The sequence below is a fragment of the Hyperolius riggenbachi genome, chromosome 3, assembly GCF_040937935.1.
Source record: "Hyperolius riggenbachi isolate aHypRig1 chromosome 3, aHypRig1.pri, whole genome shotgun sequence".
Taxonomy (NCBI): Eukaryota; Metazoa; Chordata; class Amphibia; order Anura; family Hyperoliidae; genus Hyperolius; species Hyperolius riggenbachi.
The window spans coordinates 139,297,677-139,315,122 of NC_090648.1; the positions used below are offsets into that span (position 1 = coordinate 139,297,677).

Below are 17,446 nucleotides of genomic sequence, written 5' to 3' on the forward strand. Positions count from 1 at the left end.
GTTTCAGTCAGAGCACCTAATCTGCATGCTTGTTGAGGGGCTGTGGCAAAAAGTATTAGAGACACAGGATCAGCAGGACTGACAGGCAACTGGTATTATTTTTAAAGGAAAAATCCATATCTTTCTCAGTTTAGGTTCCCTTTAAGATGTAATATTGCCCTTTAGGCTTCAATATTTTGAGTTACACACAACTGCAAGAGGCATGTAGCATTTTTTCCCCTCTGTATGAAAAAGCAAAGCCGCTTATAACTGGACAACACTGTTTGGTAAACCATTATAGCCATTTCTCCCTGGTCTTTGTGCAATCAGATATGTATATACACTTTTCTCCAGACTTTTCATTTACTTTTATGTTCCTTTTATTAAGCTCCAGTATCTCCAGACAGTGGTTACTCCTCTGCACATGCTGAAGCAGCCTATGAAGAGGACTGGGAAGTATTTGATCCGTGAGTAGTTCTCTTTAATATTCTCTGGTACTGAAGACGGGTTGTTTTTACATACATGACACTGCCAGCTTAAGCGATAAGACGTTTCTCTTACCAGAAGTTTTTTTTTTTTTTAGCATTTCTTCCTTCAGCCTATAGTTTGGCAGCTGCAAGAAGTTAGGTAGCCAATGGACTGTCACAGACTACTGCTATTTTGATTTGTATTTCTCTGTTAATGGAAGCAAATGTTTCATGTAGTATCTGATGTCTCATGTACTAGATCAGCTGATTTCAGAATTGTTCTGCAGTCTGCCTAACATAGAGACAGACAGAGTTGGATATGCTATTGACATGTCCTTTCAATACAAGAACATAAAAAATATATTGAATTGCCCCAAAGAAACTCAAATCAGTCTAAAAATAAACTTAAAAAGAATGGTGAAATAAAATGAGTTACCGTACTTTTGTACGATAAGGCGCTCCTGACCATAAGATGCACCTAGGTTTAGAGGACAAAAAACAAGGGAAAAAAATATATATACTAAACCTGGTGCATCCATGGTGAAGGGGCGTTTTGTGGATAATGCCCCCATTGTGTCCTCCTCTATGCCCCCATTGTGTCCTCCTCTATGCCCCCATTGTGTCCTCCTCTATGCCCCTTTGCATGGGCACAGTACAGGGGTCCCCGACATTGTGGCGGGTTGGAGGTTGGTATTGGCAGGGCGTTCACAAATCAGGAACTCCCTGCATTTGGACTATAAGACCACAGTGACTTTTTTTTCCAGCACTTTTGGGGTAGAAAAAGTGAGTCTTCTAGTCCAAAAAGTACAATATTTGTATTGAATTTTTAAGATTGATTTATTTAGCTACCGTATTTTCTATTTGCACCTAAATATGTCCACTCGCCCATCGATGTATTGGGTTATTCTAACATAAACCACCAAGTCATACATATGAATTTTCATTCGATAAAGCTCTTGGGGGAGACAGTGGCGCGTTTGCGATAGAGACATGTTCTTAAGTAGGGATCTTGCCTCTGTGTCCAATTCTATACAATGGAAAACGCCTTGGGTACACTTTAAAATCCTATATTATCTGCACAATTTTTAACCAGCGGTTAGTTTTAAGTGTATCTTCTTATCCTGCGTCTAAAGATTTTGATGTATTCTGGTCAGAATTTGTTTGTTGTGACCAGTCTGTGTCTGATTTGCTCTTGCGTTGGTGAGATCACTGCTTGGATGGGCAGCTAGTATCTCATAGCTATGGCTATTTTGCCCACTTCATGATTAAGGAGCCAATGTTGTTGGTTGTTTTATGTTTGCTAATCATTTCTTGTAAATATACAAACGGTTCAATTTTTTCTCTTCTTCAGATACTACTTCATAAAACATGTCCCGCCGTTAACAGAAGAGCAGCTAAACAGGAAACCAGCTCTTCCCCTTAAAACCAGGAGTACCCCAGAATTCTCACTTGTCCTAGACTTGGTATGTCCTCTTCCTGTGCGTTTTGTCAGTTGGTTCCAGATTTTGTTTTTTAGTTATTGATTTGAACTGGTTTGTTTCAGGATGAGACGTTGGTACATTGCAGTTTAAATGAACTGGAAGATGCTGCTCTTACGTTCCCTGTGCTGTTCCAAGATGTCATTTACCAGGTAGGTTTTGTCTCTACCTAGGCTCCACAAGAGGATTTTCTTATAGGAATTTCCATTAGTGGAAAATATATCATGTTTTGTCTTTGACTCTTCTCAAGCTGCGATTTTGCCCATAAGTTTCATGACTTGTAGGCAGTGTTCTCCCCAGAAATATTTTCCAGCCGGGTGGCATGAAAAAGTAGCCGGGTGGGGAAGTAAGGTCACGCTGGGTGCTGCTGGGTGAGAAAGTAAGGAAACACTGAACGGAGAGGGAGGGTCACACTGGGTGGGGTGGGAGTGCATCACGCTGGGTGGGGAGAGGTCGGCAGAATGCTGGGTGCTGGTGGGGGGGGAGCGAGATAACTTGTTCAAGAAACAAAAATTGCATTGCAAATGATCCCGAAATGCTGTATGCAGTGCATTTGTGATTTACATACATCACAATTATAGTGTGAATGCTTCCTGAGAGAAACTTTGTCATAGCGCTTCTCTGTTCGCTGGCATTCAGCAAAGCTCTGTAAATTCCCAGGAAAGTATCTTAGTGTGAAGGGGCCCTTAGTGCCATAGCCACATCAGAATCAGAATTTATTTCGCCAAGTACAACGGTGGATTGTACCCGGAATTGGTTTTGGCGCATACAGGGTCGTTGGTGAAAAACAAGAAAATAGCACGGTTAAGCATGGCACATACGTAGACGTGGGACAACCATACATAGGACAACATTACAGTTTGTGCGTACATTCAAGCAAAGCGTCATATACAATCAAGCATGGAACATACGTATAAACAAAATCAAAGCAAAAACAGAGCATTACAGCATACACGTACAGTTAACATAATACAAACAGAGCATTACAGCATACACGTACAATTGACGTAATACAAACATAGCATAGCAAGACATACACTGATAGCGGGAACAGAAAAAGAGTGGGACTGGAGGAACAGCCTGAGAGCTGATATGAGCGCTGCCATTTTCGGCACTGGACGCTACACAGCGACGCGCTCCCAATTAGACAGGTGCTACCGATTGTCCGCGAAAAGCAGAGAGGATGCTGGGGGGGGATCATGATGGAGGCGGCCAGCAGGGATCACTTGGGCCAGGTTGCTCGAGGAGAATCGCTCCTAATTTCAGGGTCCGCACGGCTGGTTGATGAGGGTGCGGACACAGTGGGGCCCTTTGCTGGGCAGCAGTGGTGGACAGCAGTGGTGGACGTGGGGCCCGGGGCCACCCAGGCTGGGCAGCAGTGGTGGGCATGAGGCCGGGGGGCACCTCAGCTGGGCCGCATTGGTGGACATAGGGCCGGGAAGGGGGCACCCTGGCTAGGCAGCAGAGGCGGACAGGCCAGGGGCAGCATACCTTCACTGTGGCTGCGAGGAGCAGCAACAGGCCCTCCATCAACATGGTGGCAGCCTGGTCGTGGTCGTTCTCCTGGTGACTGGGGGAGCCGCTGCAGTCAGGCCTCCTCTACACGTGGCGGGTGTCCCATGTGCCCTTGCTGGTCCCTAGGCCCCTGGGCGACCCGTGGTGGAGGGGGACCGTCAACCCCAGCAGTCCTGGGCTGCAGACTCCGGTGATGGGGAGGTCTCTGGGAGAGGTCTCCGGCGGCGGCCCTGGTCGGCTATTGGTGGCGGCGGGAGCACGTGGTGGCTTCTTCCCAGGCGGCAGCCCCCGACAATCAAGAGCGACCGAGGGCAGTGTGGAGCCGCCGCTGCCCCTCTCCGTGTGGTCCCCAGCAGGAGAGGCGGAAGTTATGCAGCGTGGAGGCGGCGTGGTGCGGCGCTGCGTGGTGCGTGCAGCGTCCCCTGGCTCCAGAGCGGCGTCCCGGCTCCCCTGGCAGCAGTGATTGATTCCCCGGGCATGCAATCCTCACCCCTCAGCACGCTACCTCCCGATCCTCCAGCAGCCTGCGAGGCACCATCGTGGCCCCTGCATCATCCCCAGGTGAGTGGAGGTGGTCGGGAGGTCGCCAGAGGGGGTGTTAGGGGAAGGGGAGAAGAAAAGACCGGAGCCCTGTGGCCGTGGCGTCCTCACCCGGCGCCATCTTGCTGTACTCTCTCTCATCATCACATTTATGACCTGCCATTTAACACTCCCTGCATGCAATGTATTGTGACTCCTGCTGCCGGACATACACTAGAAGCAGAGGAGTGCTGACTTAAAGAAAACCTGTAACGAAAAAAACCTTCCCTGGGGTGTACTCGCCTTGGGTGGGGGAAGCCTCCAGATCCTATTGAGGCTTCCCCCATCCTCCTGTGTCCCACGGCGGTGGCAATAAAGCTCTCCGAACAGCGGGGATGTAAATATTTATCTTCCTGGCTCCAGCGCAGGCGCAGTATCGGCTCTCCGTTCGGAGATGGGCGGAAATAGCCGATTGCTGTCGGGCAGCTCTACTGTGCAGGCGCAAGTCTTCTATGCCTGCTCAGTAGAGCGGACCCGACAGAGATTGGCTATTTTCGCCTATCTTCGTGCGGAGAGCCACCACAGCGGCCCCACTGGAACCAGGAAAGGTAAATCAACGCTTGTCAGGCTTGTTGAGGGAGGATTCCGGGACAATTCGGGGGAGCCAGCGCTGGGCTGCCTGCAGCTACAGGGGTGTTTTTTTTTTTTTTTTTTTGTTACAGGTTCTCTTTAAAGCTTATCACACAGGCAAGCAACAGAGTGGTGAGAACTCCACAGAAGACTTTGCAAAAACCATGCTAGTTCAAAGCAGTGATATGACAGCATACACGTATTCTGGCTGAACTTAATGGACTTATGGCTTTTTTCCACCTAAATTACTATAACTGCTGAGATAAGACAGCCTAAATGTGTTATTAATACTAAACTGAACTTTTTGCCATTCATATTTGCCCATCCTGAAAGCTGGATATCACAGTGATTTAACAATCACTGACACAAAAGATGTCAGTCTGGCATGAAGTGCAGGGACACAGGAGGCAGAGTGAATGCTGCACCAGGTTCATATTACAGCCTTGTAAACCACTAATTATCTCTCTCATCACACCTGAATGACCAGCATCTTGATATGTTAATGAGCCACACTTATCTGTGTATTCAGGACATTGGAGAATGGAAGGACCTGGGAAGGGGCTTTGTACCTGCTGCACAGATAATGAGGAGGAAAGCTTCTGTCCACTGCTGGGAGAGAGGTGACTCGCCAAAAGGAAAAGCAATAGAGCCGTTGTAATGTCTGATTGCGCTGCCCGGAAGCTCCCTTCCACACTGAGTAGCACGCATGCTCAGTGTGAAGTTAATTATGCTGCTGATGGTAAAATAATAAATATCTCTGCTTCCGCACATCATACACTCCTCAAATTTTCAGGGTAGGGAGAGGATCCCCCGAACGACCTCTATGCCAAATTGCAGCCCCTGAGCCCCGCTGGTTCAGGTGATAGATTACAGAAACCTATCTCGGGAACCAGCGGGTCTCGGGGGCTGCAATTTGGCATAGAGGTCATTCTGGGGGTTCCATCCCTACCCTGAAAATTTGGGGTGTGTAAGAGGTGTGGGAGCGGAGATATTTAGTATTTTACCAACAGCAGCATCATTCAATAGGAAATGTGGCCGCACAGTCTCCTACTGCGCATGCGGGGCAGCGCAAATCCACAGGCAGCGTAATCAGACACAACACCGTACCTTTTTATTCTATGGTCGGCTCCAGCCAAGTTCCAGAGATCTGACTCATCTGTGCTAGGAGCTTCCCCTGCCCCACCTCGCTGCTGATAGGAAGGGGCTGAGGAGGAGGGCGGAGATGTGTTTCTGCATTCAGCGCTGCTTGATTCAAAACTACGTGCAGAGGAAAGTGTCTCTGCTTTAGACTTCGAGGCTAATCAAATCAGCCGGGCGGGAACAGAGATCCAGGTGGGCGCTCCGCCCGGCTAATAGGCTCTGGGGAGAACTCTGCTTGTATGTATTATTGGACATCACATTATGTTGAGAACCATACTTTTCAGCTCTCCCATTTCTTTCTCTAGGTTTATGTGCGATTACGACCTTTCTTTCGTGAGTTCTTAGAGCGGATGTCTCAGATTTACGAGGTAAGATATTATGCATATCTCTGAAATGGTTAGGTTGCTTTCTCTTCTTCCCGCATTTGTGGTCTCGAAGTAATTACTATGAGACTACAGATAATGGCAACCAGACTCCAAATAGTGTGTACTTCTGCGGCTATAGTCCCATAGTAATTTACTATGGGACTACATACAGGGGAGGCAGAGCAGCAAGGGAGACATGCTGGAGAGGTATGTCTCTTCCTTCCAGCTACCCGGCGTACATGGGGGATGGTCTACCTATATTTTTCGATACTAATTAAGGTTTTATCTATGGGGGATAATCTGGCCACCTATATTGGGGGGAAGCTAAACTTCTTACCTATACATTGGGGGGGGGGAAATCTGTCTACCTATGTTTTGGGGCTAATCTGCCTTTCTATACATGGGGGGCACTAAACTGGCTACATATATTTGGGGGGCTAATCTGCCTTCCAATTTATGGGTATTCTGGCTACCTATATTTGGGGAGCTAATCTTCCATGCCTATACATCGGGAGACAGGTAATCTGTCTAGTTCTATATGAAGGGTTTAACTGCAGGGCTGTGGAGTCGGTACAAAAAGCATCCGACTCCTCCAGGTACTCCAAAATTGCTTGGATTACGACTCCTTGGTCTAAAACTCGCCAGGACTGTGCATTTGGTACAAAAAAAACATCTGACTCCTCAGTTTATGAAACCTCCAACTCCATGTACCCAAAATGACTATGACTCCACAGCCCTGCTAATCTAGTGACCTTTTTTGGGGGGCTAATCTGGCTACCTATACATGGTTGGGCTAATCTATCTACCTATATTAGGGGTCCTTCTTGCTACCTATACTTGGCAGTCTACTCTATGCTACCTGCACCGGGGGCACATCTGGGTACTTGTACTGGGATCCCTCAGCTAGGTACCCAGATGTGCCCCCAGTGGGGCCATTTGGGGCACAAAGGTCCTACTGTAAACATCAGTACTATTCTTTGTTCCTTTTCAGTATGGACTATAACCAGTGTAATCTTTTAATAATGGGGAGTGTTTATGTAATGTATGAGGCTGCTGTGTGAATATTCAGAGAAGTTATTGCTAACTATCTGGACTGTATTTATGAAGACCACCACTAAGAGAAGCCTGGAAGGTTTACCAGTTCACAAACATGCATGTCGTAATATTGATCAAGTTTTGGAGACGAGAATGCTCCTTAGTCTATAATTTCTCCCTTTATTTTGCAGATAATCCTTTTTACGGCATCAAAGAAAGTCTATGCAGACAAATTGCTGAATATTTTGGATCCCAAGAAGCGGCTAGTCAGGTATCCATGATACTGCTGTGAAGGAGAGGGAGGTTTATATTGGTGGGCTTTCTGTTTCTCATTACATTCTCCTTCCTCTGTTTTCAGACACAGACTGTTTCGGGAGCACTGCGTCTGTGTCCAAGGAAATTACATAAAAGATCTGAACATCCTTGGAAGGGATCTTTCTAAAACAATCATCATTGATAACTCACCACAAGCCTTTGCATACCAGGTGAGACATACTTGCCTTCTGTGTTACTGACTAACACTGGGAGATATTATTTCAATGTACTTTGTGTATTAAAATGCCTAAACTTGGATGACAACTTTGCCTCCCCAGGTATAAATATTAAAGAAAACCTGTAACGAAAAAAAACCTCCCCTCGGGGGACTCTCTCGGGTGGGGGAAGCCTCCGGATCCTATTGAGGCTTCCCCTGTCCTCCTCTGTCCCACGGTGGTGGCGATAAAGCTCGCCGAACAACGAGGATGTAAAGATTTACCTTCCCGGTTCCAGCACAGTATCAGCTCTTCGCTCGGGGATAGGCGTAAATAGCCGATCGCTGTCGGCCCACTCTACCGCGCAGGTGTTAGTCTCCTGCGCAATAGAGCGGACCTGACAGAGATCAGCTATTTTCGCCTATCTCTGTGTGGAGAGCCACAATAGCGCCCCTGCTGGAGCCAGGGACCGTAAATAAATCGACATTATCAACGCTTGTCAGGCTTGTCGAGGGAGGGTTCTGGGACACTTCGGGGGAGCCAGCTCTGGACTGCCTGCAGCTACAGCGGAGAGAGAGGCTTCATTGGGACCCTGAGGCTTCCCCCTCCCGAGGTACGTAAGCCCCAGGGGAACTTTTTTTGTTACAAGTTCTTTTTAAAGAGAACCTGGGGCGATAAAATAACATAAAGTATAAAACCCTACCTGATCTGGGGGAGGGGGGGCAGAGGGCTAGCTGGATCAGGTAGCATATCCTCTTGCTACTCCTTCTCCACGCAGGTTTCATATTGTTAAAAAAAAAAAAAAAAAGGCAGAGGCATATCATGGAGCAGGAAACGTGCCTCTGTGTCCCATCTGCCCCCTTACACTGCCTCGGATACGCTTAAAGTCTAAAATTGCTTTTCAGTTTTTGAAGGTACGAATTACATGTGTGTAACAGTACAAAATGCATAACACAGATTGCATAATAAAGCCTGTTTAAACTTGCCAGCTAGACATCTGCTGAGTGTTCCTTAGGAAGCTGCGTGCGGTAAAGCTTACTTCCTAACTGCCACCTTTACTTTATTAAGGGCTGGTGCACACCAAGAGCGGCTCTGAGCGTTTTTTAAAACTCTTGTGGGCTGAAAACCGCTTGGCTTATGTATTGCTAGTGCACACATGTAGTGCACACCAGAGCGGTTTGTTTTTTCCCCCGAACACAAACGCTGGTCCTGCAGCATTTTTGCTGAGTTCTGTGGCGTTTCTGCCCCTATGTAAAGTATAGAAAAGTGGAAAATCTCTCTGAAAAACGCTAGATCAGAGCAGTTTTCCAAGCGTTTTTGTGAGGGCCCATTTCCATTATCGTGAATTCGCATGCGTTTTTCGCATGCAAATTCACATAGCAATACAAGTGAATGGGACTGTTTCCACTTGTCAGGATTCCTTTGCGTCTTTCTGTGCAGAAAAAATTCGCATGGCAGAGCCATCGAATTCGCATATCGCATACCGCTATGCGAATCGCATACAATGTATTTAATAGGAAATTCGCATGAGGTTTGGGTATGCGAATTTTCATGCGAATTCGCATAGAAACAATGGAAAAAGCATACCAGCACTGCCATGGTTAAATTCACATACATCGTCATCCATGCGAATTCGCATGGAAATTCGCATAGACCTGCATGCAAAATTCGCATCTGCATGCAAATTTTTACCGCGGCGATTCGCACCGCACAAGTGGAAATGCAGCCTAACAAGCTGTTCAGTTACAGCTTTACTGTAACAATATATGAAACGTGCTACACAAAAACGCTCCCAAAAACGCTGGCCAGGTTTAGAAAATGTCTCTAAACATGCCTAGAATCGCTTTGAAAAACAGCTTCAAAAACCGATAGCGTTTGCGGAGCCGCTAGCGGTTTTTGGTGTGCACTGGCCCGTACTGTGATAATGCAGAGCTGGCGGTATGGGAAGCATCACTTTAAGAGCATGGCTGATGGCTGCACTGTGGGCTGCTTCCTTCTGGCTCACATTCATGAGCATCCTAATGACAGTGAATTCTTCTCCAAAAAGGGTCGGCACCTCCAGTGTTTATAGCTCTTTAAAACCACCCTGGCGTTCTATTAAGATCGCCAGGGCGGCTGCGGGAGGGTTTTTTTTAAATAAAAAAAAAACTATTTCATGCAGCCAACTGAAAGTTGGCTGCATGAAAGCCCACTAGAGGGCGCTCTGGAGGCGTTCTTCCGATAGCCTCCGGCGCCCAGAATAAACAAGGAAGGCCGCAATGAGCGGCCTTCCTTGTTTTGCTTACATCGTTGCCATAGCGACGAGCGGAGTGACGTCATGGACGTCAGCCGACGTCCTGACGTCAGCCGCCTCCGATCCAGCCCTTAGCGCTGGCCGGAACTTTTTGTTCCGGCTACGCTGGGCTCAGGCGGCTGGGGGGACCCTCTTTCGCCTCTGCTCGCGGCGGATCGCCGCAGAGCGGCGGCGATCGGGCAGCACACGCGGCTGGCAAAGTGCCGGCTGCATGTGCTGCTCTTTATTTGATGAAAATCGGCCCAGCAGGGCCTGAGCGGCAGCCTCCGGCGGTGATGGACGAGCTGAGCTCGTCCATACCGCCCGGCTGGTTAAAACGTAGCTCTTGATTGAAAAAAAGTAAAAAAAAAAAAAAAAAAGATTGTAAAATGTGAGTGACTGCATCTGTGCCTAACTGCATCTGTGCCTAACTGCATCTGTGCCTAACTGCATCTACCGTACTGTGCCTTTTGGAGGGGCAGGGTCACTTTAAAACCTAGTATAGATGTGACTAGGCTGAAATTTACGGCTAATAAAATAAGGAAAAAGTGGGATGAACCAGAAGCAGCACCATAACAAACGCTGTTTTTTACCTTTTCAGCTTTCAAATGGGATTCCGATCGAGAGTTGGTTCATGGATAAAAATGATAAGGAGTTGCTGAAGCTTGTCCCGTTCCTGGAGAAACTTGTAGAACTGGTGAGCTTTGTCCGGCTTTGTGGATATTCAAAGGGCACCCATCTTCTTCTTCATTTTTTTTTTTTTTTTTTTTAAATGCCATTATTGTTACAATCCGAGAAAAGTTGCTTTGTAAAATATTTATAGTTCTCCACTAAATTCTTTCCATCACTTCTTTGTGAAAAGTAATGGGACGCAAGCAGGACTGCACCATTCGCAGCAGGGATTGCCAATGAGCTGTTTATAAAACTTTCTATTGATTTTTATAGCTGAGGAGACATTTGTCCTATAGGAAATCACAGTAAGGGCTCTTTTCCACTAGCAATCACTAACGGCAGCGATTTGCTAGTTTTATTAATTTTATGCGATTGCGATTTTTTTTTTATTATTTTATATTTTTTTCCCCATTGGCATTGCATAATCAATCTTAAAATCGCTCCAGAAAGCGATTTACGATTTGTAAATCGAATCACTGTAGTGGAAAATACTTTTCATGATTCCTATGATAAAGTAGCAACCTTAGCAATTTAAAAATTTCGATTTGCAAATCGCTCTCAGTGGAAAAGGGCCCTTATATACACCCTGCTACACCAGAGCTGTACTATGGACTGCAAATACTTCCCCCTTCTCAGCAGTAAGGCCAGTGCCAAGGTCCATGTAGAGCAGGGGTCTCAGACTCCATCACGTTAAGGGCCAACACCTAAAGCATAGTCAGATTCGCGGGCCACATTTATCAGGATTTAACATATTGGTCGCAAACTATTAGGTGTAACTATAGTGACTGCGCCACCTCCTTTTACAGAGTAAGCACAGTGAAGCAGTTTATGATTTACCTGCTCCAGTGCTGCTTTGGGTCTCCTCTGATTTTCCTAACAGCAATTCGCTCTATGCTGCATACCTCTTTTTCTCCTGAGGAATGTCACATGATCGGGTGAAGGTGGTATGAAAGCACAGAGCATGTGACTGTCACCAGGAACAACAGAAGAGAATGCATCGCTGGAGCAAATAAACATTGCCCTGCTCCACTGCGCTACTCTACGAGTAAATGGGGAGGGGGGAGGTATGTGTGTGTTTTACAAGTCATGGGGGGGGGGGGGAGAGGCATTTTGATCCCAGGAGCGGGCCCTATGCTAGTTTTATCAGGAGCCTCGGGGTCTTGTGTGCTCCTCTGGATCGTAGGGAGTATGATGTTCTTGTACTGCTTACATCGCGGAGCGCTCAAGGGCCGCATAAAATGGCAAGGAGGGCCACATTCGAGCAGTTGGTGAGAGACCGCAGCTTGACCTCTCTACTTGCAAAAGGTCATGGGGAAAATTGGTTTTACAGCTCTTCAGATCTTTTGCAAGCAGAGGTCACAGAGCTGTAGTTCTGTCAGTGATTTTGTTGCCCACAGGAGAGCCCTTGTCTAGCAGGGTGTATAATTGCTGCATGAGTGCTTCTGTGATTTTAAAGTGGGACTGAACCCCCCCCCCCCCCCCCCCCCCGTACCTATTTTTATGTATAGGAGTTTAACCTAGATCTGCCCCCCCCCCCCCCCCCCCTTATTTGTGTATCTATATATCAATCAATATGTTAATAACTACCTGGCTGATCCCCCAGTGTGATTATAGCAGAGTGCCAAGTGGAAGGAAGTTCTCACAGCACACTCCTGCTGCTCCCTGCCTCCTCCTTCATAGTGACCGAGTTGCACATAAACAGACCTAAACTGTACAGCCTTCCACTGGCCTGAACATGTCAGTTAATGTTTTTGGGCCGGTGGAAAGCCGCACAGTTTGGGCTCATTTATGAGTGGTGCATGTCATTGTTTCCACGGTGATACATCACCACTAAAAGGGGGTGCACTCCTGCAACTCCTAGCTGCTTTGCTGTGTCCCCTCTGTACGGCTCTGATGCATCAGATGACATGCCAGGGAGCCGTCCGCTCTGCAAATTTAGAAAGGAACGTGTTGTGGGATGGAAGTGCTCAGCAAAAAATTGCATGTATTTGTGATTTACAGTGGAACAGAGCACTCATACTGTGTTGGTGCAAGATTATGAAAATGTATGCAAATTTATGCCGTTTGAAAGTGGACCAATCAAATCCCACCAAAGTGGAATTTGATTGGTCCGTTTTCAAGCTGTATACATTTGCATAATCCTCCCCAATTCAGAATTATTTGCCTCTCATTGACCATTACACTGGTGCCAGGATATCCTTAAATTAAACCTCTCTCCCATATCCCACCCAAATTCCTCTCACAAACGCATACACCTTTATACGTATCTACTTACCTGTGGGTAGAAGGTTTATTACAGATATTTCTGTTTCCAACATTCACAGACTTTCTCTCTCTTGCAGAATGAGGATGTGCGGCCCCACATCAGAGACAGATTTCGCTTGCATGACTGTTTGCCCCCGGATTAGAATGGACAGCGGCCACCTGCGGGAGCCCCAGGCTACAGGGGACATCACACAAATGCCTGCAGGGAGGACAGTTGCGTAACCGTGGGACTGAAGCGTACATGTACACAACCATTTGCCATAACTGCTGAAGGCATTTCTTTGCTGTCTGAAAAATATATATATAAAAAAGGAACGGTTTCACCGTGACGTGTTGTGACTGGTTTGGTGGCACATTACTGGGCAGCTTGGCCTCCCACCCAGGAATTGTAAAGTCTCAAAGAGAATTCTCCACAGTCTGTGAGCTGCGGGTTGCATCCTGTCCGTGTCCTGGTGGGCACCTTGTGTGCGCCCTTCTCCAGTATCGGATCCAACCTCCTACACATTGATCCTTATTAGTGTAGAGTATACATTATCCATTCCTTGTATTTCAATCGCTTCAATCTGTTCTAGTAGCCAAATTTTACTTTTAATTTTGTATGATATATTTGGCTGTTCTCTCCTCTGCTTGCATAATGTGTTTTTTGTTTTTAGGTTATTTTGTTTTTTTTCAAAGATAAAAATTCAATTCTTAAGGTTCAATCCATGTAAACGCCATTTAGAAATACACATATATCTTTTATATCTTATCTGTAATAATCTATTCTAGTAATTTTTTTAAAACATAAAAAGCTTTTAAAAAGCAAAAGTAAAGAGTGTGGGGCTATGGAGGTGAGTATATCAGCAATGTGTGAACAGACCAGGGTGCAGTTTTCACATGATCCCCCTCTCTGCCCGTGTTTACACAGGCGAACCACGCTACCATACACACACGATCATATATATATATATATTTACTCACGCACATGTATACACATAGCCTCCCCTCTTGACCTGTCCATCATTCACAGCTCTGGTACTGATGCAGCTAATTTGAGGGGTGGGTATTTTTGTAAGAAATGCTCTTCTGTCCCCACAGGGAGGAAATGGCAGGGCGCGGGTGCGCCTTTTTAGTGGTGGGTGTACTTTGTACATTTTTCACCAGTGCACTCACTATATCGAGGGCTTGTACTCATGATTACTGTATACAGATCATTTTATTATTTTTTTTGTATTCAGCCAATTGCTCTTTATGGTGAATGTGGCTGTTACATTTTTCACTGACTGCTGTATGCTTCTTGTAGGTGGATGCAGCAGGTACCAAATTACGACTTGTAAATTGTCACTTGTGTTCAAGGTTGAGGATCACTGTTTATAGACTGGGCACGTCTACAGACTGAGCACAAATATGGACACTCCTGAGTACAAGTCCTAAGGGCTCATCCACATAGGCATCCAAGGAGACATTGCTGCTGTTCTGTACATATGTTGCTGTGCAAGCAGTTGCCATTGATCTCTAAGGCCATAGTGTGAACGCAATACAGGATGTTGAGGGAGGGGACTCCTATAGAGGCAAGGCTTTCTTCTGCAGTGTTATACCGCTTCCCTGTGTACATGTAATATCTCGTGTACACCACTGAGGTGAAAGGCAATCAGCTGCTGAGGTCAATAATGTACAGCTGCTCCTGTTGTGATGCCTCTAAACGCCTGTGTGCATGAATCCTTAGAACTCAGCTGTATAGAAAAATTTCAGAGACCTAGTAACAGCATGAGACTAATACCTTGTTGATGGTAGCTACCTTCTTTCCAGCATGCTGGCATACGGTGGTTGGTTGGTAGTGCAAGCATGATCCAACCAACAGCTTTAAATCTGGCCAACACTGCTGTAGAGATGCATGTGATGTGATATTCCCTATAATGGGACCAGAGGGGTGGGAGAACTAGAGACCACCTGAAGTGGGAGAATGTAGCGGTGATGATCTGTCCATCTGACTGCTATTCCCCTGAGTAGGGTGGTCTAATGAGGACCTGGTGATGGCTGGACAGACATCAGTGTTTTCAGATCTTCTAAAAGTCTGTGAATCAGTCAGCCTTCTTTTTTCAGATGTACCACAAACCATCTAGCTAACCATAGACATGATACTTTGGTCCACAGATGGGAGGACACAAGCACCTGCAGTTAAAGCCCCATACACATGCTAGATTAAAGTGTGTGTACAGCAGCCCGTGATCTCCAGTCATTGCTCGGTTAGTGATCCACCAGGCAGATCAACTTGGCCAATACTTTCTGATCATGCTACGCCACATCTGCGCCGCTCTGTCTGCCCTCTGCTCAGCAATGTCTCGTCCGAGGGGGTCGTCCATGATGCCGGTAGGTTGACCTCAATCCAGTGTGTGTACGGGCTTTAAGGCCTGTACTCGTAGTTTAAGTTGCTCAAAATTATCATTCAAGATTGTCTTGGGGGTTGGGATCTTTGTGAACCGTAATGCCCACTGACAACTCATTAGCAATTAGACATGTAAAATCATGCTTTTTTTATCTATTTAATGTCTGACAAAGCTGGGCTGTTGGCGTCGTTTTAGCTGAAAGAATCTCGGTACAAATGGTGGTTTTGGCTAAAAAAAGGGCCTTCTATTTCCGTAAGGAAAGATCTGTCGTGCTTCTGATGACTAAGCATCTCAACCACCCAAAGTATCATGTCTATGGGTACCTCAGTGTCTGTACAAGACTTTCAACCTCACATATGCAGTAAGGGTCCTTTCATACTACATCTGTATCAATGTGGCGCAGTGAACAATATTATTGATAGATGCAATTATATTGCTGTGATACCTTCACACCTGCACGTTGGTGGCACAGTGTATCGAATACTGACAGCTGCAGTGAAGACTACTTCTATGTACTGTATCTGAAAATGATGATCGCAACAATGTTGTTACGTCGCAGGTTACGAGTGCAATGCGACTTTTCAACACAGTAGTGTTGCAATTCTATTTTTCAGGATGCGCAACTTGTGTAGTGTGAAAGCACCCTGTCAACAAGAGCTTAATCTCATGCAAATAGTTAAACATTATCACCTGTAGCTGAGATGTAAGACAGAAGAGACGGCACTTTTTTTTTTTTTTCTTTTTTTTCCAAGAGGTTTGTATTTTGTAAGCTTGTTGAGAGAATACAGTATTGGAAATTCAAACAAACAAGAAAAAAGCTCTACAGAGGAGGCTGTTCATCTTTTTGTTCCTATGTATATTACCTGTTTAACTGTATGCCATTTATTGTATAAATTTACACATGGTTTCATTTTCAAGTCACTCCTTAAAGTAAGGAGGTTTTTTTAGTAAGTTTTTAGGAAGACATTTAATTTTTGTATTTTTGATTTTAAAGGAAAAAAAAAGCATGAGTTATGTCATATTTTCAGTGTATTAATGAAGATTTTAACCTTTTCTCCGGGTGGCTGTCTTATTCCATACTTTTCCGTGTGTGTTTTCTTGGTGCAATGTCTTTCAGTCAATTTTACAGAACTTTATCAGCCAATGGACATTTTCAGTGGAAGGGAATCAAATGAGGAAAGGCCAGAATCCTTTTTTTTCCTTCTCCACTTACTACAGACTTTTGTATATTGACACAAGGTATTTTACATACAGGTTGTTCTTGGCCACCGTCAAACTGTCTGGTTTCTGGAAATAAAGGTTATACAATTTACCTTTTTTATAAAGGAACCCTTAATACTTGGCTCCGCCCTGTATTTCTTCTTGTTCATGGATGTGCTAGTTTGGGAACCGGGACTTGTCTGGTACTGCTTAGCTGTACACAAGTAAGCTCAGGTTGTGCAATATTTGCACTGCAGTCTCAAGGAATATTTTAATTTTTTTTATAAAAGGATCTGGCTTATTTGTAAACCTACATTAAAGGACCGCTGTTGCAAAAAAAGTAACATACAGCTGTAAGAATGCATGTAAGGGCCGAGTCACACGAGTGCTAAACGACAGGCTGCAGCGCTCGTCATTTAAAGGAATACTGTAGGGGTCGGGGGAAAATGAGTTGAAGTTACCCGGGGCTTCTAATGGTCCCCCGCAGACATCCTTTGCCCGCCTAGCCACTCCCCAATGCTCCGGCCCCGCCTCCGGATTACTGCCGGAATTTCAGACTTTAAAGTCAGAAAACCACTGCACCTGCGCTGCCGTGTCCTCACTCCCGCTGATGTCACTATGAGTGTACTGTGCAGGCCCAGTATGGTCTGTGCCTGCCCAGTACGCTCCTGGTGACATCAGCGGGAACAAGGACACAGCAATGCAGGTGCAGTGGTTTTCTGACTTTAAAGTCTGAAATTCCGGCAGTGATCAGGAGGCGGGGCCGGAGCATTGGGGAGTGGCTGCGCGGGCACAGGATGTCTGCGGGGGACCATTAGAAGCCCCGGGTAACTTAAACTCGTTTTCCCCCGACCCCCCTACAGTATCCCTTTAAGCACTGTCCATTCAAGTGAATAGACAGTGCCGATATGATTGTTTACTGTCTGCGCAAATGTATTCCCCCTTCCCCTGCACACTCGGAAGAAAAGCATTTGAACAGGCCGTCACAGGAGGCCGGGTGAACTAAGCAGTAAAATTCTGATTTTTGTTTCTTTTTCTGGGTTTGGACTAGTCCGTCTCCTCATGGGGCATTT

The 17,446-nt window shown here is 46.0% G+C and overlaps 1 protein-coding gene across 1 annotated transcript in view; it reads left to right on the forward strand.

Annotated features, from left to right (window-relative positions):
- Nucleotides 1–16,509, forward strand: part of CTDSPL2 (CTD small phosphatase like 2) — a 76,348-nt gene extending 59,839 nt beyond the window's left edge. The window contains exons 6-13 of the mRNA XM_068274982.1: nucleotides 368–446; nucleotides 1,798–1,909; nucleotides 1,990–2,076; nucleotides 6,034–6,096; nucleotides 7,320–7,399; nucleotides 7,487–7,613; nucleotides 10,472–10,567; nucleotides 12,885–16,509. Coding sequence (XP_068131083.1) covers nucleotides 368–446; nucleotides 1,798–1,909; nucleotides 1,990–2,076; nucleotides 6,034–6,096; nucleotides 7,320–7,399; nucleotides 7,487–7,613; nucleotides 10,472–10,567; nucleotides 12,885–12,950 — 710 coding nt within the window. The 3' untranslated portion in view covers nucleotides 12,951–16,509. The remainder of the gene's footprint in view (nucleotides 1–367; nucleotides 447–1,797; nucleotides 1,910–1,989; nucleotides 2,077–6,033; nucleotides 6,097–7,319; nucleotides 7,400–7,486; nucleotides 7,614–10,471; nucleotides 10,568–12,884) is intronic.
- Nucleotides 16,510–17,446: the final 937 nt, after the last annotated feature.